General features: G+C 45.7%; 1 protein-coding gene across 3 annotated transcripts in view; it reads right to left on the bottom strand.

The window, feature by feature from the left end:
* Positions 1 to 3,487: 3,487 nt before the first annotated feature.
* Positions 3,488 to 27,437, bottom strand: part of LOC309361874 (putative helicase senataxin) — a 56,829-nt gene continuing 32,879 nt past the window's right edge. For 2 of the 3 annotated variants that reach the window (XM_081897121.1, XM_081897123.1), the window contains 14 exons: positions 25,928 to 26,151; positions 24,375 to 24,542; positions 21,345 to 21,489; positions 20,514 to 20,615; positions 18,862 to 18,977; positions 17,672 to 17,743; positions 16,578 to 16,730; positions 14,670 to 14,777; positions 12,153 to 12,340; positions 10,293 to 10,385; positions 9,366 to 9,536; positions 7,779 to 7,877; positions 6,313 to 6,400; positions 3,488 to 4,224 (listed from right to left, as the gene is read on the bottom strand). In XM_081897121.1, the coding sequence (XP_081753247.1) occupies positions 3,646 to 4,224; positions 6,313 to 6,400; positions 7,779 to 7,877; positions 9,366 to 9,536; positions 10,293 to 10,385; positions 12,153 to 12,340; positions 14,670 to 14,777; positions 16,578 to 16,730; positions 17,672 to 17,743; positions 18,862 to 18,977; positions 20,514 to 20,615; positions 21,345 to 21,489; positions 24,375 to 24,542; positions 25,928 to 26,151 (2,306 nt within the window). In that variant the 3' untranslated portion in view covers positions 3,488 to 3,645. The remainder of the gene's footprint in view (positions 4,225 to 6,312; positions 6,401 to 7,778; positions 7,878 to 9,365; positions 9,537 to 10,292; positions 10,386 to 12,152; positions 12,341 to 14,669; positions 14,778 to 16,577; positions 16,731 to 17,671; positions 17,744 to 18,861; positions 18,978 to 20,513; positions 20,616 to 21,344; positions 21,490 to 24,374; positions 24,543 to 25,927; positions 26,152 to 27,437) is intronic. The other variant, XM_081897122.1, reaches the window with a different exon arrangement.

Below are 27,437 nucleotides of genomic sequence, written 5' to 3'. Positions count from 1 at the left end.
GAATCTTAAGGTCATATATATAATAGATGTCCATAAATGTACCAGGCAAACACATATATAAATATATGAACCACATGTCTGAAATCCACACAAAAAACTCCTAAAGCCATTTTGACTCTTTCAGTCACCTCAAATATTTCTCTACAAGGTGGAAGGAAATGCAGAAGCCTCCCTATTTGTTCACAAATCCTATCTTAAGGGTGTGTTTGTGTATGAATAGGAACCTGTGACCTGGATTCAGGATTAAGTAGTTATCATTACAAAAAGAATAGTCAGGCTCTCCAGGTAAACCCATCAACAGGTTTCCTGCCCGCCCCTTCTCTGATGTATGGATGATGCATTGGAGGGTGGTCTTAGGCTACACTCCTTCTGTGATGTATGTATGATATACTGGGGGGTGGGAATTTCAAAGGTCTATACAGTGGTACCTCGGGTTACAGATGCTTCAGGTTACAGACACTTCAGGTTACAGACTCTGCTAACCCAGAAATATTACCTCAGGTTAAGAACTTTGGTTCAGGGTGAGAACCGAAATCGCGCGGCAGCAGTGGCAGGCCCCATTAGCTAAAGTGGTACCTCAGGTTAAGAACGGTTTCAGGTTAAGAATGGACCTCCAGAATGAATTACCGTATTTTTCGCTCTATAAGACACACTTTTTCCCTCCTAAAAAGTAAGGGGAAATATGTGTGCTTCTTATGGAGTGAATGCAGGCTGCGCAGCTATCCCAGAAGCCAGAACAGCAAGAGGGATCACTGTGCAGCGCTCCCTCCTGCTGTTCTAGCTTCTGGCTCAGCCGCGCTCTGTCCCTTCCCCCACCTCCCGGAAAAGCCAGCAAGAGCCATGCTCCCTTTAAAGAGCCACGCGAAGCGTGTGTGTGGCTCTTGGCGGCTTTTCCCCGAGGAGGGAGAAGGGCAACCCGTCAGTGACGGGCTGCCCTTCTCCCTCCTCGGAGAAAAGCCTGCAAGCGCCGCACACACGCTCCACACAGCTCATGAAAGGGAGCGCTGAGCAGGGCCTGGGATACAGGCTCTGCTCAGCGCTCCCTTTAAAGAATTTTTTTTTCTTGCATTCCCCCTCTAAAAACTAGGTGCGTCTTATGGTCAGGTGCGTCTTATGGAACGAAAACTATGGTACGTTCTTAACCCAAGGTACAACTGTATAGGAGTTTGCACACTATTGATCTCGGTCCTCTTCCTCTCTCCTGCATGTGGGGGGAGCACCCTGTTGCAACAGTTAAATAAAGATCAGGCTTACTAGCTGCTTTGCTTCTCAATATTCTCTGGTTTGCCTCTGTTATTTTCTCCTACCGATAGAGAACCTAAAAGAGGACTCTATATGGGCTCTTGGGTACCCCATAATGGAAAAGCAGCAGTATATCATGGTCCAATAGGGGTTTGCACTAAATGGGCAGATGAAGGCACTGGCTTATTTATTCCTTAGGTATGTACTTGCAAAATATACACACCCACCAGTGTTCAAGATTCAGGTAGGTAGCCATGTTGGTGTGATAGTTGAAAAAAATTGTCCAGTAGCATGCACTTCAGAGACCAGCTAAGTTTGTTCTAGGTGTAAGCTTTCATGTGCATGGACACTTCAGATATCTGAAGAACTGTGCATTTACACGAAAGCTTATACCCACGACAAACTTAGTTGGTCTCTAAGGTGCTACTCCACCAATGTTCAAATTATGTTTTATTGTGTTGTGCTTCATTTTATGGTGGATTGTATGTGAAATTTTGAAAAACAAAACACCATTATGCATGTCCAGCCAAACATCCCCACGCTCAACAAATAACCCTTGCAGCTGCAACAAAGATTAAACTGCAGATGGGGGAATGATGAGTGCAAATTTGAGGCTGTTTGGGCTAATGGGACTAGTTTCTTCTGGCTACTGGCTGTGTAGCCAGGCACACCAAAAAACACACACCCTAATCTCTTCTATTTCTCTACTCCTCTTGAGACTGGAAACATGAGAGAGGTTAGTGGTTACTGCCTCTTGCCATTTTTAAAACCCAGGTAGGTGAGAGAGCATCTAGGTGCATTCTCCCTTCCTTGGCCTAGCAAAGTGGGTTTTTTTAATATTCCAGGGCCATCTCAGGCTCTAGGCCAGGGGTGTCCAACTCCCAAAAGACAGCGATCTACTCACAGTGTTATAAACTGGCAGTGATCTATCCCCCTTTTTTGGGGTTCAGGTCCAAGTTGAGCTTTTTTTTTTTAGGAAGGAGGAAAGCCCTGTTTTTTTGGGGGGGTGCAGGGCAAAAATGTTGAGCTTATTTTTAGGGAAGCCAGAGTTGTTGAGCTTCTTTGGGGGGAGCCAGTGATCTACCACAGACGTCCACTGATCACGATCTACCTGTTGGACATGCCTGCTCTAGGCGATTGAGGAAAATATCCTGATTACTGAAATGAGGCAGCGAGGGCATCACTGCACTTTCCTCATGTTTGTTTTGTCAGAACCATAGCAAGTTCTGTGGATCAGCTGCATAGCATCTGCCTTGCGTGCTAAAAGCCCCAGCACCTCCAGGTAGGGCTGAGAGAGACCCATTGCCTGAAACCCTGGTGAGCTGCTGCCTGCCAGAGTAGACAGTACTGAGCTAGATGGACCAAGGCCTGACTCAGTATAAGGCAGACACCTATGTTCCAGAATCACTAATACAAATGTAGGTTATTGCTGGATATTAGTGAATCTGATGGTAGTGATGAACCAGATACTGCACAGTGCTTCTGCAGAATCTTCCACGGATGACACAAGCGCTTCCCCACCCTGTCGTTTTCCTCAGAGATTCCTCAGAGGCTTGCCTTGTCCGGGATTCTGCCAAATCTGGAGAGGATGTTGTGCTCAGGTGGGGCCTCCTCCTAAGCCCCATAGCGACATTTTGCCTTGGAACGTGGCAGGTAAATGCAAACGCTGAATCTGAGGCTTGCTCTGTGAAGCCTCTACCCCTACCTCATTGCTTAAAGTTTTATCTTAGATGTAAATTATACAACATTTAAAATAACTTGCCACTTCCTATACTTTCAGTCAGTCATTTCCTACAATATTAAGAATAAGTCCTCTTCAAGACATTGTGTGAATTGTAGGTGGGAACAAACTTTGCTGACTATTAATGAATTCTATAAATGAATGACATAACAAAAGAAATATTTTTTTTGCAGTGCATCTCATGAGTTCGGTATGGTGATTTAGTTTTTCAGATAGGACTACCTGCTGTACTCTTATCTAGCCATTTATTATGTGACAGTCCATTTATGTTCTTCCAGTGGGTCTCTAGTACTGATCTGGCTGCTCTACAATTCTACGTAGAAGGACATAAACTCCACAATTTTATGATTCTCAAAAAAAAAGTTCTCCCCCTTTCCTCCTCCTCTCTCTTCCCACGTCCTCTTTTCCCTCAATCCCAAATTGCCAATAACAGTAATGTCTCACTCTGGATACAACTGATTTGTTTGAATGGTTTCATGACTTGAAAACAAGAGACTCAATATATTGTATTGGTATCAAAGAAAATAGTTTATTAAAAATATATTAAACAAAAAAAATACATTATCTTACAGGGAACAGGGAACCAATCAGAAAGCTGATCACACAGGAAAAGGCTGTACATGGTGCAGCCACAATAAGAGTTCTTGCTTATACAAGTGGGGCTACTCTGTTGTCTTCTGTCGCTTGGGATCTGTGGGGCTAAGGCTCTCAGTGGGGCTCCTTCTGACTCCTTCCTCTGCCCTCTTGGCCAGCCGCGGATCTCTTGGCCTATTCTGAGATGTAGCCTGTGGGTTTGAGGAACTGGAGTGCCCAGATGCTGTCATCGGAGGTGCCCCATTGTTCCTTGGAGCAGGAGCACCAGAAGATGATGGCTGGGGATGTTGTACAGGGACTTCATTCATCAGGGCCGCCATGGTCACCTGCCCAAATCTGGGTACCACCGGACTCGGCTGGGCTTGCACAGGAGATTCTGTACTGCTCCCTGGAGCAGGAGCAGGAGCAGGAGCACCAGAAGATGATGGCTGGGGATGTTGTGCAGGAGCTTCACCCGATGTGGCCACCTTGGTCACCTGCCCAATTGTGGCTCTCGCCAGTCTCTGCTGGACTGACATGGGCTTCAGGATCATCTTAGCACCAGTTGCATAGCAAGGAATACTGTTGTACATGGTTTTGGAGGTGGTCTTGATGATGGAGCCTCTTTTCTGAGCATCCTGAATCAATGCGTTCCAATCTTTATTTTCCTACAAAAGGAAATTTTCTTTTTTACAAAACAAATTCTTATGATTTGGGGGTAGTGGTGGTCTATAAGCTGGGGGAAATTAATCTGATGCCTCAAACTAGAAACTGTTGTAACTTGATCCCAGTTCTCTTTCCTTCTCAGGCAGGGAGGGGAACCTGGCGGTGGTGGAATTAATCTGCCCCCCTAGTGTTCCCAGCTGGCCTGCCAACCTTCAACTTCTTCTCAACCCCACTGCCTGCTGCTTAGGAGACCATTCTAGCTTCTTGGCTGCGGTGCAGGAAAGTGGGAGTCTGACTGTGTCGGTCTTGGGCTTCCCTTGCTTTTGGACTGCACCTCTCAACAGCTTTCAGCTTGGGGAAAATGGGGGCCTTGGCCTGGAAAGTGTTCTTCACCCTTTCTCTAAGGCTGGCTGAATTAATCTAAAACACTAGAGACCACTAATAATGGGTGTCAGGAGAAAGGAGGGCAAACGTCCTCTGGATTGCACCCACTGGTAAACAGTGGTTTGTGAACACACAACAGAGGATCCCTCCAATATGCCCGTACTCGGGCTATAAGGATCCTTCCCTCCTCACTGCAGTTACAAAACAAGCAGCAGCAGCAGGGAAATGAGTGCTTAACAGGAATCCGTTCACAACTCTGAGCTTTACAGGAGCAAACCATCATTGCCAGGCTTTCCAATGGACAAACCTGGATTGGAGGCCCTCTAGTGGCAAAGTCGTTATGGTACAAGGCTGGGGAAAAGGACCATATGAAGACTGCGCCCAATATGGGAGTAATTGGGACCTCATGCAGGAAAGTGCCAGGATGGAAAGAGGAGAGTCCCCCATGCCGGCTGCTTTATCCCCCAACTGGGCGCCTCCCTGGGAGAAAACTGGCAGGACAGGAGTCTGATGGGACAGAGGCAACCAGCATGGCAGAGGACGGCATCCCTTTCTTTGCTTGGAACCAACGCTCCCCTGCACACAGCTGGCACTCTAGCACAGAGGAAGGAGTGGGAACTTTAGTGGCCCACAGAAGTTGCTGAACTCCATCTCTCACCGCCCCTCATCAATGGCCAGGCCGGTGGGGCTGCTGGGCATCGCACATCTGCAGGGCTGCAGGATCCCCGGCCCTTACAGCATCTCACAAACACCTCCCAGAAATGCCATGCTTGGCCTTGCATGAAAAACCACAGTGTTCAATGGTCAGGAGTGATGGGAGTTGTAGTCCAGCAGCCCACAGCTTCCTTAGCTCTGGAATACCATACTGCCAGTCTAAGATCAACTGGTGAAAGAGCTAAAGTAACATATGGGAGTTTTACCATCTATGAAACCCGAGTTTCAGGTTCCTCTGGGCGCCCACAAGCAGGGGCAACATTGAGATGGCACTGGCCGCCCCCCCAACAGGGCCTTCTCAGTGGTAGCTCCCTCTTTGTGGTGGCCCCCTCCCTGGGGAGCTGCGCCTGTCTCCCTCATTGTTGCCTTTCAGGAGGAGTTTGAAAACCTGTTTGTTTGCACAGGTGCCTTTGGTGGCTGAAGGACACTGGATACAGGATGAGAGAATGCCTTTTCCAAAGAGGTTTAGAGCTGTAGCTCTTCTTGGAAGGCTCTTTAAACCATTCTTTAGTGTCTGATATGTTTACTGCCCTGGGCTCTTGAGGGCTGGACCTAAATTCAATAAAGGAATGAATAAATGTGGCCCAACATTTTCCCCAACCACGCAGATCCAAAAGATTGAATTGTCTACAACACCTCTGGCCAGCCTGGATCCCTCCTGAAGTTTTGAACTGCAGTTCTCACCTGTCACAGCCAGAGCAGCAAATCTGTGCCCCCTTTTCAAGGGCAGGTGGAGGGCACCACCTACAGAGACGGCGTACAGGGCCTGTTGGCACCCTGCTCCTCCAAAGAACCCTATGAAGTAGGCTTGGCTTTATGGCTTTGGGAGGTGATGGGAGAGTGGGGGGACCCTTGGAGGAGAGGGGGTGGGCCTTGGGGCAAGCCACACACACTGCCAGGGCACCACCACTGGCCCTCCAAGTCCCGCTTTTCTCTACAAGGAGGGCTGACATATATATCCAGAGAGAGGCTTCATGCCTTCTTCCACGTACCATGAGCGTCTTCAGGTGTCCCAGGATGAAGAGGCTGTACTTGGCTCGGGTGAGGGTGACATTCAGACGCTGCAGACTCTTCAGGAACCTGGAGAGGGCAAAACAAGCCACAGGTGAAGCTGGGCAGTGCCCCCCCCCGTGTCCTCCTAGCTGAGCACCGTGGGGTTCACTAAATCCCTGTTGAAGTTTCAAGGGCATTAGAAATGCATTTGTAAGTGCCCTACTAAAAGGTTGCAGGCATTCCTACCAAGGTTTCCATGTCTATGTATAATTTCAATGGGCCTCCTCTGAGTAGGGACAACCCCTTCTGCCATGTTTCTGCTTTACATTTTTTATTGGAGGCCCTGATTTTCATCAATTTCGTTAGTGGTGAATATTTATTAGTGATGTTCATTTATACTTGGTTTTTTCCCTTGTTTTGCAATATTTTAGCTTCTCTCTGCCTCCCTCATAGGTTCTTTATGAAATACCTTTTAAGATTATAATTTAAAACACTCAAAATGGTTGTTTATCGATAGCTTTAATTATCATTTAATTTAATTGTTCCTTGGGTGCCTCCTTTATTGGACATCATTTGAGAGCAAAGTGAGAAGCTTGGGGCATAAATCTTAGACGTCAGTCCATGATCTGCTTTTGCAATTTCAGCTACACCCCCCCCCCACCATGTGGCTTCCAAGCACAGAGTGCCCTTCCACCCCCCACCCCCCCGGGTGGAAAGGAAGTGGGCTGGTGGTGGGAACCAGCTTTAGACCTTAGCCACACACACACATCCCTGCAGCACAAACCATTGGCGGATTAATATTATTTGTTGTGATTCATGTGAAAACTCTCGTTAATATTTCAAAACTGTGCCTGAATATTTTATTCATTCCAAAGGTGACTTGCAAAACAGAAAGGCACCATTAGCGCAGCTGTGACCTTTTTCTCCTTCTCAAAAAAACAGGAAAAACCCAAACCTATAAAGGAAAACCAAAAGAAATGCAGCCCTGTTTGCCTGATTTCACCCCATCAGCCCAACGTGGGGCCAACAATTCTGCTGGGTCACATTTGAGAGCACCAAACCCCTTGCCTGCCAGGGAGGAGAGGGGTTTGGGGCTCCATTTCTCCTCTCCCCCAGTGAGACACAGCAGAAGCTCCCTCAGAGAGGCCATTTGGCCAGCGTCAGGAATGGGAAGTTCATTGGAGTAAGAGAGCTGCAGTGATGAAGCTCACATGGCCTAGGCCTGCCCTCACCCCCTGCAAAGACTATTGTGAGACCGCAAACCTCTCCTCTCCTGAATTCCCTTATGGGCATCGCAGGTGGCTGCAAGAATGCGGCCAGAGACCAAAAGGGGGCTCTAACAGACAACTGTGGCTTGTAGACAATGGCCCACACACTTGACCACCCCAAGGATTGCACCCGAGCCCTAGAATTGCCAGCAGAGGCACTCCAGTTGACACATCACAAAACAACAGCAAAGCCTTACCCTATTGACCCTTGCGTGCTTTGCGCTCTGACACAGCTGACAATGATGCAGTCCTTCTCACGGCCCTGGAACCCATCCACAGTGTCAACTTCTGCAACACTGAAAAAGGAAGAAATGTACAGAGCCATTAAACACATTTCATTTTACAAGTACTGCCTCCCAAAAGCAGAGGTGAAACTAAGAAGGAAACAAGCCACACTCTTATGACATTAGAAGAAAACTCTGCACTTATTGTCTGTGTGTGTGGAAAAAGAGGGAGGGGCGGAGGGAAGATTACCAGTCACTGAATGGGCAGCGGCACATCACTTGTTCCACTACTAAAATGAGAACATATCCTATATTTCACACACAGCTGCTGCATAAAGAAATGAGTTTTTTTTGGGGAGGGGAAAATATTTTTGTTTACATATGCTTTCTAGGGTTGCTGTATTTCAAAAAGATCTGGGACAAAAGGCCACCTTCCAGAAATCCCCCCCCCCAATGTCAATTTCATCTTTGAAATCCTGGTAACGTCTGGTAAAATCCAGACATATGGCAGCCCTAGCTTTACTATCATCTAAGTAGAGAGATCCCTGCCCCAGGGAGCCTACAACGTACATTTTAACAACAGGGAAAACAGAGGGAGGGAAGTTTTTATTTTATGAAATAAGTGCAGGCAAGTCCAGCAAGGGATGGCTGCCCAAGTGTTCTTCAGCAGCAGGGAAGGCCTCAAATGAAAGGCCTTACCAGCCTTTTGAAGGAAGATAGGGTGGGTCATGGCGCACTGCAAGTGTTCTTGGAGAGGGAGTTCCAGACACAAAGGGTCAGCAAGGAAGTATCAGGGGAGTTGTTCAAAGGAACAGGAGGCCTTCTGGCCACTGAGGGTGGTAGAGATGAAGGAGTGAAGGTCACTGGTCAGGTGTTCCAGAGAGCAGGGGAGATGGTGAGTGGAGGAGAGGCTTGTCTGCGGCTGCAAGGAGTGCGCAATCTCCACATGCAGAGGCAGTCCACCTCTGAAGATGAGGTGCCCAGCTTGTGGGTTTCCTAGAAGCATCTGGAGGCAGTGAGGTGTAGTGGCTGGAGTGCTGGACTAGGAGCTGGGAGACCAGGCTTCAGATCCCTGCTCAGCCATGAAAGTGGGCGGCCGTGGGCCAGTCACTGCCTCTCAGCCCAGCCTACCTCACAGGGCGGCTGTGGGAATTAAATGAGGAGAGGGACAACCATGTACAGCACCTTGAGCTCCTTGGAGGAAAAGGTGGGATATAAACACGATGAATAAATAAACTGGACCCTTGGGCTTCATCCAGCAGGGAGATTATGGACAGACTACTGCACTTTTGTACACCACAGGGATGGGGAAACCCTGGCCCTCCAGGTGGTGCTAGACAGTATCCACACACACCCCACAACAGGCCATCCTGACTGGGGCTGTTGGGAGTCCACCAGCATCGAGAGGGACACAGCAGGTTTCCCAGCTCTGATCTGAGAAGCATCCTCCCTTTCCCCTGAGGGAATGCCTTTTCTCCATAGAGGAATTCTTCCATCTCCTGCTTGAGGGACTCAGATTCCCATAATTCCCTGACCACTCAAGGCTTGCAAAGCTTTTACCCCTTTTCTTCTCTTCCAAATTCTTTCTCCAACTCGAGCAAGATCCTTCTTTTCTGAGCACTGTATGGGGTGATGATTCCAATGCTACGATAGTTGATGCTTTTCTTCATTTTTGTAATTAACGTAATTAATTCTACGACCAGTTTCACTTCCTGGAGATTGACGAAGGAACTGAACAAGAAAGTAGTAAAAAGAAGGGGAGGGGAGAAGAAAAGGATGAGCGGAAGGGCCTTGTAGATGGATGAGGGCCTCAGGTTAAAAGTCTGTTTGTTTCTCTTGAAGGGGGGTTTGGGGGACATACCCTGCCCCCACATGGTTCTGGCTAGGTGACCTAAAAGTTGACTTCAAACTTATTGGTTCTCCCCAACTCTGAAAAAAAGGTAGCTCTCAAAACTCTTTGTCAGCAGTGAAGGAGGACATGGCTGCCCAAACTGCCACCTGCTCTTGCTGTAGCGGACAGTGGGAAAGATCAGATTAAGACTGCTGCAGACTTTCCAGTGGGGCATCTGTTTGGCCCCTTTGAGGACAGGATGCTGAACTAAGGGGTCCTTGAGCCAGGCTCAGCAAAGGGCAACCTAAACAATTAAGGGGATGCAACAACTCTCCCTATGAGGAAAGGTTGCAGCCTTTGGGGCTTCTTACTTTAGAGAAATGGCAATGCAGTACAAGTTTATAAAATTATGCATTTTGTTTTTTTGAAGGTTTTTAGTCTTCTTTGTTTTTTAACCTGTTAAGTTTGTTTGAGACTTGTTTGTGTAAAAAGCAGCTAACAAATATAATAAATTAAAACAAATCAATAATGTTTAATTTGTATTGGTTTTTGCTTGAATTTGTTTGTTTAGTATTTTGCTTTTTTATTTCACTGCTGCTAGCTACCGTGAAAAAAGCAGACTACACATTTAACAAGCAAATAAATGAGTATCTTACTCGCTCTCCCGTATCTCATGGGCATCCATAACATCAAAGAGGAGGTACGGTAGGAAGGGCCAATCCTTAGAGAATCGGTTCTCTTCTGTCCTCCTGTAACGCCATGAAAATAGTTACCATGTAATAGCTTTTAAAAAACAGTGTTGAAAGTCAATTGGCTAAATTCTTTACTCCTGGAGGAGACACTGTCCATTCACATGATATTCCCCACCTGGAGAAAACTAGAATGTCAGCAGAGTCGTAGCCAAGTGATCTTGTGCCCCTGGCAGAACTAGTCACAGACAAATTAGCTCTTCTTTCTGCCTCTCCTCCAACCGCCCCCCCCCATTCAATTCACCTATTTAAAACCATTTCTTATGAGGCAATAATTGATATTGATATTTATTTATAGGCATATTTTAAAGCCGATTTTGCATCCCTCCCCCATCGCCTACGCCCCTGGCGGGGGCCCACCTTAACACCCCCTAGCTACGGCCCTGCATGTCAGGGAGGCAGGGAAACATTCCAAAAGTATGACAAGCACAGGCAGAGATTAGCCATGGAAGGGTGAAAAAATACAGAGGCTTATACAGATTTTCCCTGGTGAAGGTTCAGAAAGTCTATGGGACTCTGAGAAGTTCTTTCAGCAGTTAGGGTTTGAGAACTTAGCATCCTGGTTCTTCCCCAAGACTCTCATTCCCTGTTTCTACAGTATCCTGTCTCCCTGCCCTTTGAAAAGCATCACCCTCTTTGCCACATAGTCTGGATTGCTTGAAAACAAAAGTTTAAGCAACTGTGCCTCATATGATTGTCTTTGGGGTACACTTAATTCTAAATGTGGTGTCACAGATTCCAACGAATCATCCAGTTCTGCAGAGACAACAGGGCATGAAAGCTGTTTTCAGTGCTGTTGGCATGCTGAGATTCTGCAGAACATGATACTGGGTGTGAAATCCAACTTTCTGATAATTTTAACTTCTATTAAATAAAAATAAGTTGTTTCAAGCCTTAATGCCTGAAAGCACAAAGGCAATGCCTGCCAAAGCCCCCAGGAGCAAGAATGAAGTCAGAACAAGGTATTGCAAGTGCTTTTGACTTTCCCAGGAGCAACAGAAAACCAGCTAAGAAATTGTGCAAAGTAAGATAAATTACAAAAACAATGAGTGAGTCATAGGCACAATTCATGCATGTCACTTAAACCAGCATTTCCTGACACAGAATTTGAAGTGGTAGGGGACAGAATTTTATTTTATTTATTTTAAAAAAGCTCAGCAGCAGCAGCTTGGCATAAATATAGCTACTTGCCACTATACAAATCCAGTCAAGTATCAAAGAGCACATAATTCAACAGTATCATTTCAGAAATGGTTAGAAAGAAAGATTATTATTTTTTAAGTATCAAATCAGGTTGCCAGAAGGAGTCAGGATGGATGTCTATGATCATGTGCAGAATTTTCACTCACCTGAGTACTCACCTATAGTGCCTGAGCAAGTGTATCCCCCCCCCTCTAAAACACACACACCCCAGATATGATGTCCAGGTGTTGCCAGACTACAAGCCCCCCATCCCTGACCAGTGGACCTCCTGGCTGGGGCTGCTGGACTCCAGCAACATCTGGAGAGCATAGCCGACCCACCACTGGACTTGGGAGTTCTGAAAAATCCAGGATAAAGTATAACCTTTGTCCACATTCAGGTTCATTCATCCACATTCATTTGCCTACTTCTTTGTCCACATTCAGGTTCATTCATCCACATTCATTTGCCTACTTCTTTGTCCACATTCAGGTTCATTCATCCACATTCATTCGTCTACTTCTTCTCCTTCAATGTCTGTTGACTTGAGGTGAGATAATCAATAACAAAAAGATGACTACGCACATGTCAGTTTTCAAGGCACGATTGTAGACGTAGGTAGAAGGGAAGAGGCAGATCTCAGGGTGCATCCTGTACTGAGTGGTCAAGCGCAGGACTGGAAGCCTGTCAATGACTTTATTCTGGAGCTGCGCATCCAGCCGTCTGCACAGCCGCTCCATCAGAGACTGCCCATAGCCGTATTCCTCAGCTGTCTGCGAATGTGGGAAAGAAGCAAGAGAAAGGAGGAGGAATGAGACTTTCAGTGGGTGGGTCAGGAGCAGACAGCAACTAAAGAACAAGAGGTTGCCATGTGAAATTGCTCAGGGTATACAGCTAACTCCACACCCTCTGGGTTTTTTGTCTTTTCCCTCTCCAAGAGTAAGCCAGTATTTCATGGGCACACTCAGTTCTCACTGGGATGTTTTTGGAAGAAACAACATTAGGTCCCCCCCAACCATATTTTTGTACTTCTGCAAACTGAGAGGCCAAAGCAAGTCTGCTGATAGCTCCATCTTGTGCATGGCTGTTGCATTTTCTGCATGGCTGCTGCAAGCTGCATTTTTTGTGCATACCTGCCACATTTTGGCTACATAAACATGAGGGCTTGGAGATCAGTATTAGTTTACAGTTTAACATTTACAGTGATTTAGAACAGTGTTTCCCAACCGGTGTTCCGCGGCACACTAGTGTGCCGCGAGACGTTGCCTGGTGTGCCGTGGGAGGGGGGAGGGCGAGTCGGGCGGCGAGAGGCCTTAGGCGCCCTGCAGAAAGGCTCCTCTTTGTGGGTGGGTTCTCCCCCCTCCCTTAGCGCATCGTATTTAGTTGGGGATTCTGGAGAGGGGGGCGGGGGCGCGCTGGCCCCGAGCGGAACAGAAGCGCCGTCGTCCCCACCTCCCTCTCCTCAGTAGCTCCGAGCCGACTGACTGAGGGTGGGACGCGGCCAGCGGCGTCCTCTCTCTCTCTCTCTCCGCCTCCCAGCACCTCCGCTTTTCCCGAGGCGGGCGCGCGCCTAAGGCTGAATGGGAGCAGCCTGGAGGCTTGGCGGCCTCTCAGCGGCTCATGACGGGCGTCCCCGAGGCGGGAGGTGCTGAGCAGGGGCTCTGCGAGACGGCGCGAGGGATGCGTGGTGGTGCCTGCGCGCGCGTGACTTAAGAGGGCGACCTGCTCCCTCTCCTCTCTCTCCCCTCCCTCCCCTCATGGGCACGGAGTCCCCGGCACAGCTTGGCGCTACTACAGCTACAGCTGCTGCTGCTCCTGCTTGGATGAAGGCAGCTGCTTCTTCCTAACGCCCAGCCTCTGAGGGACCGCAGTCTCCCGCCCTTTTTTTTTTTTTTTGGCGGGATGCTGAGGTAAAGGATCCCCTTGCGCGCGGGCGGGCATCTCTTTGGGCAGGGCGCGTGTGGAGGCTTAAGGTGGGGAGTGTGGAGGGGTTGCCGCTTGCGAGGGGAGGGTTCATATTGTATTGGGCTGCGGTGTGGGCGACACGGCTCTCCAATGGCCAGCCCGCGGAGGAACATTGAGTTGGAGCATTTCGAGGAGAGGGACAAAAGGCGCACTGAATAAAGTATTTTATAATTTTTCATATTTCTGTTTACTTACTATTTCATAATAAAGTAATTATAAAATACTTTCTTTGTGTTTATTTGATTCCTATTAAAGAGAGTTACTTTATATATAGTCAATATAGGCACAGAGTTAATTTTTTAAACATTTTCTAATGGTGGTGTGCCTCGAGATTTTTTTCATGAAACAAGTGTGCCTTTGCCCAAAAAAGGTTGGGAAACACTGATTTAGAAGGCTCCAAGTGTCCCATGTACATTACCTTGTGATAACCCTTACCACCATCCTATAAAGGGAAATCAGTAATATTATGCTCATTTCACAAATTGGGAGAGGGAATGAGGCAGGGGTGGGTTCACGGCAGGGAATAGATGTTTGAAGTAGAGATTACGAATGAATGAGCCCTCTTGAGCTACATAAAAGACTTGGGAAATTAACAGTCCCATGAAATAACCCTACTTTTTATATACTGGAATGTGGGGAAGACGGCAGGAGAAAAAGAGTGCAGGACCATCTCCCCTCTTCTGACGTTCTCCCCAGTGCATCAGAACTAAGAGAATTAGTGGTGCTTGAGCAGCAAAAGTCTCTCAAAGGCTACTGCTATGGGAATATTTCTTAATATACATTTTTAAAATGCATTTTAAAACACTGGCCCTACCCACTTTTGCCTCTGCCTCACCTGCCACTGGAATGTATCCCAGCGTGCTTGGGTAGATAAATCTTTCAACAAAAGCTCTGTTGTCTACCAAAATGGGAGCCACATTTCAGAAAAGCCTGCAAAACTGTGTGATTCACTTGATCAGGCAAAGTAATTCAGTCATCATCACTGGAAACAGCTCATATGCCATTAAGGAGCTGATAGGTGGTCTACTTTATTCATGCCAATAACAGGGTCATGAGATAAACAGAATGCCAGCTCTCGGCTGCACAACTTCATCTTTCCTGGGATAGAGAAAACAGCTTAATTTGTGCCGTACTCACCATCGATTTAACTGTGGGAGGAAGCTGCTTTGGGTCTCCAACCAGGACCAGTTTTTTGCAGCCATGAGTGAGTGGGATGAGACTTTCCATCTCACAAGACTGTGCAGCCTTTTAAGAAGAAAAACACACCAGTGTGAACGGGGTGACAGGAAGAGAGGTATATTCCAGGCAATGACAGAAAAGCCACAGGAATGGATCCTAGGATCTTGCTGCAGGAGCCATCTTGTATCAAATCCTGCTCCCCCTTCCCACCCCCAGCCCCACATCTGCAACTCATCCACCTGCGACCCCCAGGAGCCAGTTTTCAGGAGGAGAGGGAAAGCCAGGGTCTTCAGATAGAAGGGAGGTTCCTGAGGATCTTACATTAAAAATAATAATCATCCCAAATTCCTAGCCTTCCAACATTTATTTATTTGTCTGCCTCCCATTTAAATGTATTTCTGCTTTCCTTGTATGGTTATTTTGATCTAGTTCAGCTTTCCCTCCCAACCCAGCGAGTGCCCATCAAAGGTTTCGGAACTGCAACTCCTGCCAGCCCCAAATGGGAGCCCTTTCACACAATGCTCAACTGCACAGCTAAATGCTAACATATAAACAAGACTATTTTGTTATTGGATTACAGCAACTGAATTTTAAAGTGTAGAGTTTTTTTTAAAAAAAACGGTGGTGATGGCTTTTTCAACTTGAGATTGGTGGATAGCCAGTTGGGGGGGGGATTTATCTTGGCATCAAAGTCAAAATGCCCACCCCTCAAAAATGTGCAAAGCACTCAAGCCAAGAGGAAAACTCATTTTCAAATCTCAGCACACACAGAAAATTAAGATTCTGCATGTTGTTCTTGCCATGACAGGGCCTGGGGACAGTGTCAGATTTTGCTAAATGAAGTGACAGAGGAGAGCCTTTTCATGGCCCAAGATGGACTGCCTTCAACAAAGCTGTAAGACGGGGCAGGGTGGCTTGCTTGAAAGCTTACGTCTATTAATATAATTCTTTCCCCTTACAAAGATATTAATCGGGGTTCTGGGACCAAGAACAAGCTTTGCAACTCTCAGGTCCCCTGCTCTAGGCATCTTTGAGAAAGACTTCACTGGCAGAAGGTTCAAGGGGGGGGGGTGCTGCTGCTCTCTGGGATGGAGGAACCACTGGTCTGAGCTGCAAAAGGAAAAACTCCTTGCTGCCAGAAGGAAGGCTGTGAAATGTGGTGATCAGGCCCAGGGTCAGAGAAAGAGGAAACAAGCGGCAGTCCTTATAGGCAAAGTATACTTACTGCTGTTGTTACGAGTCAGAGAAAAGTGTAAGGTTGTAAGAGAGGATTGTCTAAGGGTAGACAACAAGATGCCCTCCAAAAGGCACATGATTTGCAGAAGGTCCCAGGTTCAATCCCCAGTGGCATCTCCAGGTAGGGCTGGGAGAGTCTCTTGCCTGAAACCCTGGAGAGCTGCAGCCAGTCAGGACAGGCAAGATGGGTCAATGGTCTCATTCAATATAAGGCAGCATCCTTCGTTTGCTAACAGGGCTACCCAACCTTTTGGAGCTCAGGGGCCTATCTGGAAATCTAAGAAACTGTTATGGGCTTCACAAAAGACCCATTTCATGGAAGAAAAACTGGCAAGGCTCAGACTCACCGGTACCTCAAACAAAAAACCCAAGGCAAGCCACTCATACACATCTCAAAATAGGAAGAAGAAAAAACAGGCTATATCTCCAGAATCAATCAATCAATCACAATGAACAAAAAAAGCTACCTTGAGAGCTTTTAGTGTCAAAAGGTGGTGCCAATGGTGGAAATAAACAATCAAATAAATACAAAGCCAGCCAAAGTGAACAGGGTTGTTTCTGCGATGCCTAAAAGGTACCAATGACATCCTCCCCTCTGAATACCCCCATGCTGCCATAGTGCCCACTAACCTCATCCACAATGACACAGCTCAGAGGGTCACAGCCCTGCCGCCGGAATGCTGATGCCAGCATGCTATTCCCACTGGTGCTCAGTGTGCAGCAGATGATGTGCGACTTCAGGATGATGTTCGCTTTCAAATCGCCTTGCGATCGTCCGCAATCCTGGAAAAAAAGAGCCAGGAATTTCATTTTGAAGAAGACCTAGTTTTCAGACAGAGCCCAGTTTTCTTTCAGCAGCCTGATTTGTTTTTACATCAACAAGTCCATGCTCAGTGTGTGGTTAAAGATGAATTCAGCTCCTTTTAGAGGAAGAAGTGGCTTAGATGCTAAAATGAAGGGCCATAGCTCTGTGGAGGGGTGCCCATTTTGAATGCAGAAGGTGGCAGCTTCATTAGCCAGTATCTTCAGTTAGGGCTTTGGATGTCCCCTGCCTGAAATCCTGAACAGCCACTGCCAATCAGTGCAGACAGTATTGACCTAGACAGACCAATGGTCTCAGTATAACACAGCTTCCCTGTGCTCCTATGACTCATGATGAACACAGCCAATACCTGCTTAGAGTTAAATGAAGGCATATGCGTTCACCAGTGTGGCACTCAGGAGTACAACAGTGCCACTTCTCCCGATGCCCACCAAGCCCCTGAGCTCCACCTTCTGTGCCGCAAGGTGATGAGAGCTAACCCCTGCCTTGGAAAGTGCAAAAGGTTGTATCCAACACAATTAATAACATAATGAGCCCATTAAAATTTAGTTGCATACAACTTGTAGAGCTGAAAGAGGAAGTGGGAGGGAGCGCTACACTTCTAACTTCTTTTTGTTTGATGTGCTTTTCAGGGCTCAGGCTGGCACCTTAATAGCTGAACAGAAAGCAAGACACTGGACTCGATGATCTCTGAGCCCCCACAAATGCTTATAAGTCTATGACTGGACTGAGTTTATGGCACATGACTGATGTGCAACAGAGCAGCAGCACCATCAGTGATCTGCGGTAATGATAGATATATCCTAGCTGGAGCTAACTTGAGATATAAACACTTTTCTGCATGACGAAACAAAGCAGTTCACTGAGTGAGCCTGTTTTTAAGAGCACCTTAAAGAGTTACCTTCTTCAGTTGAACAGTGAGCTTCTTTCTTTCCTCTCCAAGTCTGCAAATCTCCTTGTCTAATAATTGCAGCTGAAAGAAAGGGGGAAAGTTGCACTCTTATTTTTAGCAAGATAAACTTTATTCACATTAGCCAATGGCCATAGCAACATATATTTTTGAAAAGCATAAACAACCAAGCATGGGGAAGAGCATAGTTCAGCAGCAGAGCATCTGCTTTGGATGCAGAGGGTCCCAGATTCAGTCTACAATGGCATCTCCAGGTAGGGCTAGGCAGGTAACTGGCTGAAACCCCAGAGAGCTGTTGCCTGTCAGTATTGAGAAAATGAGCTGGATGGATGAAAGATAAGGCAGCTTCCTGAGCTCAGCAGTAGTATCTGCTAAGCATGCAGAAGCTCTCCAGTTCAGTCCTCAATAGCATTTCCAGGGAGGAATATCCATTGTCTGAAACCCTGGAAAGCTGCTGCCTGTCAGTGTAGATCAGGGTGATGAACCTTTTTCCACCTCAGGTCTGCATCCCTTTCTGAGCAAGTTTGCAGGGGTCATGTGTCAGTAATGGGTATTCCCTTTGTACAGCTGACTCAATTCTACACCCCTCTCCCAATCTGCTATCCAGGAAAGCAAAACTCCAAGGACACATTCTAGCGAAGCAAAAAACCTCAAACCACCCTGATGTAAACAATGCTAGAGAGAACAATGGTCTGATTCAGTGAAGAGCAGCTATTAAGTCAGCTTTAATTCAGAACCACGAGGACTGGAACCTTATTTCATTTTAGGGGACAGGCTGCTGTGCAGAGGTAGAGCATCTGCTTTGCACACAGAGGGACCCAGTTCAATCCCCAATGGCATCTCTAGGTAAGTTTGGGAGAGACCCTTGCCGGAAACCCTGGACAGTGACTGCCAGTTAGAGCAGACAATGCTGAGCTAGATGGACCAACGCTCTAACTCAACAAATCTTACTAAAAACATTTTGTTCTGCACAGCCCCCTTGCTACCTGAGCCCCCCATTTCTGGAGGCTGTGTCCTTGAACAAGTGAAGCACGACACCACCATGTTTTGGCCCCTCCCTCATGCCTTGACACGTTTAACTGCAAAACAGGTCTTAACAAGTTTCGGAATGCCAGCCTACTCAACAGCCTGATTTGGACGTGCTAATCCTAGTACAATTACCCATGCTAACAAACAAGTACCTGGCTAGCGCTTTGGGTTTTTGCTATAGCACGCTGGCGACAAATAATGTCCAGCTGTCGATCCAGGTCTTCTTTTCGTTTGCAGATATCTTGATGTCTGACAAGGGCTGCTTTGCCTAAGGAATTCAACCAAGTGCTTTTAGTTTAGTCATTTATATTCCACTTTTGAAACAGAACGTTGGTCATTTACCAAGATGCTTTCTCTCACACACTGAAATTCAATGCTTGCTTTACTGGCCGAGGGAGCCAGCATACAGCTTCCGGGTCATGTGGCCAGCATGACTAAGCTGCTTCTGGTGAACCAGAGCAGCGCATGCAAATGCCGTTTACCTTCCTGCCGGAGCGGTACCTATTTATCTACTTGCACTTTGATGTGCTTTCGAAACAAGTAGTTCCTAACAAACCATTTCCAAGAAACACATTGTGTTTGCTAAGCAGAACCTGCACGTATAAATTTATTTAATTAAACAACCTCCGGCTACAGACCTGGATACGATGGGAGGGGTAGGATGATGTTACAGGATTTCATCCCCCCAGCTAATCCCTGCTCTGGGCTTATGATCTGGGAAGACTATTTCAGATAGAACAGAGGCCAACTTTTGGACCTCACTATTAAAACAACTAATCAAGAGACAATTGACCATGGGGAAAAACCAACTGATAGATGAGGAAGAAAAATTTTACATGTATGATGCTCTAAGAGAAAAATACCATATGTCAGAGGTGGCCCAATGGCAATACTTGCAGCAACAACATCTTTGGTCCAGCAGCCTTCACAACATATGACACACCAGAGATTTTGGAGCAATTGGATAATTCATTTGAAACTAAAAAGGCAGGATTACTTTTTATAGTTATATACTATCAACAAATAAGTTTGATAAAGTTTAATTTCTTAAACTCTAAGAAATTATTGGTATAAAGATTTGGAATGCTCACTATTTCCTAGACAGAAGGAAACTGTCATAGCTTTAGTATCAGATGCATCAATGGATCTTATACAAACATAAGGGAGTCCAGTAGATTCTAAGTATTATTTTCTACTTGACTCCCTTATGTTTGTATAAGAAAGGACTATCTAATGTAGCTCTTTGTTGGAGCTGTAATAATAGACAGTGCTTCCTTGAAACATATGTTTTTACTGTGTCACAACTTACTAAGTTTTGGGGAGGCAGTGCTGAACTATATAAACAAAGATCCTACGGAAAAAATTAAGATTTTCAGAGGTGAATGTGCTCTTGAGCTATATACCCATTGTATGGAAATTGACAAAAGGACAGCAAAAATGGAATCTACATGCCCTAATGGTGGCCAAGAGACTGATACTGATGAATTGGAAGAAGAGAGACACGATTCCCCTTAATCAATGGCTTAACATATGATTGGACAGCTTATGGATGCAGACTTTCTTCGGATATATACAATAATATTTGGAATGAGTTTACACAGAATAAACTACTACTGACAATTATATGTGTATTAGAATAATAAGAATATACACATCTGGATATTTATGTATGGTAATGTAAAAGAATTTTCTATTTTTCATTCTCACTCATTTTCTTTCTCTTTCCTCACTCTTTTATAAATGAAATGCTTCTAAAAAAATATTGGGGGGGGGGCGTGAAAAAAACCCTTTATAAGATACTCACTTATTTCATGGTCGACCTGGGCATCTAGACTAAACTTCCAGACGTCCCTGCTGATGGAGCTTTCTTGTCCCAGTCTCACCAAGTTGATGTCACCACAGTTTCCTGGATGTAAAACAGATACTCAGTGCCTTGCTACATTACAGTTAGTTTTTTGAAAAAGAAAGAAAAGCATTTCACAAACAATTTTGATCTGCTTAGCAAATCCTGAAATCTGCATCTTGCACATTAAGAGTTAAGAGTTGGAAAATGTTCAGGAAAGGGCAACTAAATGATCAAGGGGAAAGAGCAACTCTCCTACAAGGAAAGGTTGCAGCATTTAGGTTTTTGGGTGGTCACTATGAGAACTGGAAGAGGGCTATGTGGACCACTGGCCTGATCCTGCAGGCTCTTCTTAGGTACTTAACGTTCTTTTGCTGAAAACACCCATAGGATGGTTTACAAAATAAAATAAAATACAAATAACAATTTTTTAAAACCACGAAAACTAGCAAAAAGAAATGAAGCAAACCTTTCAGTAGACAAGTGCAGCATTAAAAATATCTCAAAGAACCCTAAACATCCTTTTTAAAAAGATTAAGGATGTACAGGAAAGACCATGCTTGGAGTCTAAAAGATAAACAGAGATGGCACCAGGCCCCATTTGGAATGACTTTTCTGCAAGAACATATGCTACAGTAAGCGTAATTACTGCTAACTACACTGAAAGGGTGGGAGCACAGTCCTAAGTGACTTAAATCCTGAATAAGTCTTAGCATTTAGCTATAACCAAGCCAATTGCTCCCACCAAACCATGACTTCCACAGATGGGAACTGGGCAAGAACTCAATGTACCCAAAGGACTGCTACTGTCCTGGCATTTTCCCTTGAACATAAGAATTATTTTTTTCATCAGGTCGTCGACAGCAGCGTTGGATGGGGCACACAGCAGCACACGGTTCTTGATTTTGCTTTGCACAGAATTTTCTTTTCCTGGTCTCTGGAGATTAAAAAAAGGGGAGGAGAGAAGTTGTAAGTTACACCCAGAGTAACACAATTGAAACAACTGAATCATATACAGTGGTACCTCGGGTTAAGTACTTAGTTTGTTCCGGAGGTCCGTACTTAACCTGAAACTGTTGTTAACCTGACACTTTAGCTAATGGGGCCTCCTGCTGCCACCATGCCACCAGAGCACGATAGCCCAAGGTACTATTTCTGGGTTAGCGGAGTCTGTAACCTGAAGCGTATGTAACCTGAAGCGTATGTAACCCAAGGTACCACTGTAAGTAGTCATGTCCAGTCTAGGAATGCATAACAATCCACACAGGAAGAACAAGGATACAGTTTGAATGCTTCACCTGTAGATTTACAAATAACTTTATGTGTCAATATCAATGGAAGTAGTTAAAAGTGCAGTTGTTGTTTAAGGGATTGTTATTTTGACTGGAGTGTAACTGAAATTAATAAGATTCTGGAACGCAGAAATAAAGTAAATCATCAAACCATCAATTCTAGCACATGGGGGGGGGACCAAAATTATATAATTTGGCATCTAAATGATTAGTATTAATAATTGTATTATAATTTGGCATTGTTATAATGAGGCTATTATTGGATTATTGTAAAGGAAAACTAATAAAAATGATAAAAAAGAGGAATGCATAACAATCCTTGAAGGGTCTTTCAAACAGCATCTAGTCCAACTCCCTGATGGACAAAGGGTCTACCCTGCAACCTCAACATCCTTGAAAAAAATGCTGTGGGTAAAGGACCTCCTGCAACAGAAAGGCCACCCCCATCCCCGAGATAGTCTCATTTGAAAAGCTCCTACCTCTATGAAGTGCCCTCTAATATTTAGCCAAATAAGTGACTCCCTTGCAGTTCTCTCAGGGCACAAAGGGGATGGAGAAAAATGTAAATGCAATAATGTAGGGCAGTCTTGCACCCTTTCAGATCAAGGTCCCTTTTTAAAGCGCAATGGTTGTATCCAACATAATTTTACTCATAGACCCTTAAATTTATGAGGCCTGTGTTTATCATGCACCGTAACTGCAAAGAGTCTATTCCAAGTACAACTAAGAGCAGCCTGCTGGATCAGGCCAATGATCCATCTAGTCCAGCATCCTGTTCTCACAGAGGCCAGCCAGATGCTTGTGGGAAACTGGCAAGCAGGATCTGAGCACAAGTGCACTCATCCCTCTGGGGGCGTAGCCAGCTGCTCCGGCATTCAGAGTGGTGGGGGCGGGGCGATCCGCCCACAGGGGCAACACAGTGAGCTGCCCACAGAGTCCACCCAGTGGATGCAAGCCCCATGCTGCTGTTTCAGACAGTGCGATTTTGTCACCCCCCTCCAGAATGACACTCGGGGCGGACCGTATCCCCCGCACCTCACTTCCTACGCCCCTGATTCCCTCCTGAGGTTTCCAGCAACTGATATTCAGAAGCATTGATGCCTCTGATTGTGGCTAGAAGCCATTGATAGTCTTATTCTCCATAAATTTATCCAGTCCTCTTTTACGTACTGCCTGCTATCAACTAGCAGTGGATTCAACAAATTGTGTACTCTGGATTTTATTTTTAAAGAAAAATCATATGAAGAATATGAGTCTTTAACCATTCAGAGTTATCTATATACATTTTTTTCTTTACCAGTCCCTCCTCTTACATCTGTGTCTTTAAGAGCAATCCAATACATGGAAATTTTTAAGACCTTCATCTTTCCTGATTTTTTTTAATTAAACAAGATTTATATGCTGCTTAATAAAAAAAATATAAGTGGTTTAATAAAGTTAAAGAAAAAACAGAAAAATAGCAAATAATCAGATATATAAAATGATGAAAATAAGAGATAAAAATAAACTTTTAAAATAATGCAAAACCAAATGTACATAATAAAATTATACGTCTGGATAGGTAAAGGGACCCCTGACCATTAGGTCCAGTCGCAGACGACTCTGGGTTGCGGTGCTCATCTCGCTTTACTGGCTGAGGGAGCTGGCGTACAGCTTCGGGGTCATGTGGCCAGCAAGACTAAGCTGCTTCTGGTGAACCAGAGCAGCACACAGAAACGCCGTTTATCTTTCTGCCGAAGTGGTACCTATTTATCTACTTGCACTCTGATGTGCTTTCGAACTGCTAGGTTGGCAGGAGCAGGGACCGAGCTACAGGAGCTCACCCTGTTGCAGGGATTTGAACCACCGACCTTCTGATCGGCAAGCCCTAGGCTCTGTTGTTTAGACCACAGTCTGGATAGGCTTGCCTAAATGAAAAGGTTTGAGCAGAAACAGTACAAGGAATATGCTTGCCTAATTTCAATGGGCAGGGAGTTCCAGAGAATAAGTGCTGCCTCACTGAAAGCTCAATTCCTTGCACACACATAATGGACGTTATGTAAAGGGACAAGAACAGGTCCAATAAAAAAAAGAGAAGAAAGCAACCCTACTTTTTTTTTAAAGCACCAGGCTAAAACCAGTATATAATAAGAGGGACCACTATTTATTTATTTAACAAGATTTATATGGGAACATAGGAAGCTTCCTTATATTGGCCCACCTCCCTCAATAGGGTGCATGGACTGACATCAGTTGTCTCCAAGGTTTCAGGCAGGGACTATACCTGGAAATGCCAGGGATCAGTTATGGGACCTTTTCTGTATGCTGAGCAAATACACTTCCATTATAGCTATGACATTTCCCATTAATTAACAACAATAACTCAAAATAAAACCCTAAGTGTTTTACATAAAGCAATATAAAATATTGTGTCTTGTAATTTGCCACCAGAATAAGAGAGCTGGGGATGCCATTTGTTGTTAAGCCTATTAGCTACTCTCGTGCATTTCACGAGGACTGGCACATGCAGGGTGTTATCGACCTAACCCACCTCGATGAAAATGCAGTAAAGGAGTCCAAGGATAGTCTTAGATTTCCCAGATCCAGGTGGCCCATGGATCAAGCAAATTTTGGGCAGCGAAGGAGACTGTGTCACGAGGGCATAAGCTGTTTCAATAGCTGTCCTTTGATCTTCATTAAATTCTCTCATGTACGAAGACTGTGGAGTAGGAGAGAGGACAAAGGCATGTCATTCACAAGACCTTTCTATTCCCTGAGATTTCTGTGACTTGGTTTATACTGCTGCTATGCCAAACCATGGCTTAGTGTGAGCATGTGGGTTCCTGGGACAGGAACCTTGCTAATTCTCCTGCTTTGAGCTAGGCCATAGTTCATAAAGGTAAAGGTAAAGGGACCCCTGACCATTAGGTCCAGTCATTGTCGACTCTGGGGTTGCGGCGCTCATCTCGCTTTATTGGCCGAGGGAGCCGGCATACAGCTTCCAGGTCATGTGGCCAGCATGACTAAGCTGCTTCTGGCGAACCAGAGCAGTGCACGGAAACGCCGTTTACCTTCCCGCCGGAGCAGTAACCATTTATCTACTTGCAATGTGTGCTTTCAAACTGCTAGGTTGGAAGGAGCTGGGACCAAACAACAGCTCACCCCGATCGGCAAGTCCTAGGCTCTGTGGTTTAACCCACAGCGCCACCCGCGTCCCTCCATAGTTCATGCATTGCTACTATTTTTTTATGAGTGATTAAATTTGTCAACCGTCCTTCATCCGAAGCTCATAGGGAGGGTCACAACATAAAAATACAAAATGAGAGCACAAAATGCATAATAAAAAGGAGACATAAAGGAGTAGGAAGAATTATACACTTGGGTGTAGATAACATTCCTTCTTGAGCAACCTTCTAAGGCCACATGCCAGGGATGAATATGGGCAGAACAACATAGTACATTTTATCTTTGTACAGTTGCTTCTTCACACTGAAGACACCACTTTATCTCATCCCAAATTCAGGTAAGCAAGAGGCTTGATCAGAACTCAAGTACACATCAAAGCCAGGCAAAAAACAAAACAAAACCATTCAAGGAAGGTGCAAAGCAAGGCTGGTGAGGGACATAGCCTGGGGAGAGTTGCAAGGGCCGGACAGAGGCTCGGAGGGTGGAATTTGGCCCCTGGACCTGAAGTTCATCACCCCTTTAAGACATCTAAAAGACCATTCCCTGTTCCCAAGGTCTACTGATTTGTAGTCATGTTATGAGCACCATGCAGAAAGCGGGACTTTGTGAACCTTAATTCCGAAGGTTTCCTTGGAGATGGCAGAAGGAAAGAGAGCTTCCATTTGTTGCTAATCTTACCATTAAACTGTCACTTCTCCCCTCTCCCCAACCCATTAAGGAAAGTTGGCTGCTGGAGTAGAAATAAACAAATATCATCTCCCATCTCTCTGGCCTTCTCTACCCATCTCTGAGGAAATTTCAGCTTAAAACCTGGCTCATTGGCATACAATTTGGTAATGGGTAGCAAGGATATTATACTTCCCTAAATCAGGACTGCGACATATCTTTAGCCCATTTAAAACCAATTCAAACACTTACAGAATTCTCAGAGTCCACATTTGAGCCCATGAGAGAGAAGTCAGAATATTCTGTGCTGATTATGGCTTTGGCTAGAGGGCTTCGGTTTAGCAGAAGAAGGGCCTTAAACATTCGCTGCATGGTGGCCAATGAACAAATGGTGAGGCACATTACTTGCTTCTCGATACGGGACAAATTCCCTTGTGTCTTGACAGACAGATTAACGACATCCTGCTCTTTGTATTCTGTTTATTTTTAAAAAAGAAAAGACACATACAGAGGAATAAAATTCAGAAATAATACTACATGCATTCATCATCATTTAGAACCCAAACCATAGTTTGAGAGCATTTCCAGTATATATAAAGGTAAAGGGACCCCTGACAGTTAAGTCCAGTCGCGAACGACTCTGGGGTTGCGGCGCTCATTTTGCTTTACAAGCCGAGGGAACTGGCATTTGTCCGCTTCCACCAGCAGTTTTTCCATGTCATGTGACCAGCATGACTAAGCCACTTCTGGCAAAGCCAGAGCAGTGCACAGAAACACTGTTGACCTTCCCACCAGAGCAGTACCTATTTATGGAGGCTAACAGATTGAGGTTGAATCCTGACAAGACAGAAGTACTGTTTTTGGGGGACAGGAGGCGGGCAGGTGTGGAGGATTCCCTGGTCCTGAATGGGGTAACTGTGCCCCTGAAGGACCAGGTGCGCAGCCTGGGAGTCATTTTGGACTCACGGCTGTCCATGGAGGCACAGGTCAAATCTGTGTCCAGGGCAGCTGTTTACCAGCTCCATCTGGTACGTAGGCTGAGACCCTATCTGCCTGCGGACTGTCTCGCCAGAGTGGTGCATGCTCTGGTTATCTCCTGCCTGGACTACTGCAATGCACTCTACGTGGGGCTACCTTTGAAGGTGACTCGGAAACTACAACTAATCCAGAATGCGGCAGCTAGACTGGTGACTGGGACCGGCCGCCGAGACCATATAACACCAGTCTTGAAAGACCTACATTGGCTCCCAGTACGTTTCCGAGCACAATTCAAAGTGTTGGTGCTGACCTTTAAAGCCCTAAACGGCCTCGGTCCAGTATACCTGAAGCAGCGTCTCCACCCCCATCATTCTGCCCGGACGCTGAGGTCCAGCGCCGAGGGCCTTCTGGCGGTTCCCTCATTGCGAGAAGCAAAGCTACAGGGAACCAGGCAGAGGGCTTTCTCGGTAGTGGCGCCCGCCCTGTGGAACGCCCTTCCAGCAGATGTCAAAGCGATAAACAACTACCTGACATTCAGATGACATCAGGGAAGTTTTTAACGTGTGATATTTTACTGTATTTTTGGTTTCTATGGAAGCCGCCCAGAGTGGCTGGGGAGGCCCAGCCAGATGGGCGGGGTATAAATAAATTATTATTATTATTATTATTATTATTATTATTATTATTATTATTCTACTTGCAATGTGTGCTTTCGAACTGCTAGGTTGGAAGGAGCTGGGACCGAACAACAGGAGCTCACACTGTCACAGGGCCTCGAACCACT

Source organism: Podarcis melisellensis, assembly GCF_964234715.1.
Source record: "Podarcis melisellensis genome assembly, chromosome: Z".
NCBI classification, from domain to species: Eukaryota; Metazoa; Chordata; class Lepidosauria; order Squamata; family Lacertidae; genus Podarcis; species Podarcis melisellensis.
This window is presented reverse-complemented; position numbering and strand designations above follow the sequence as displayed.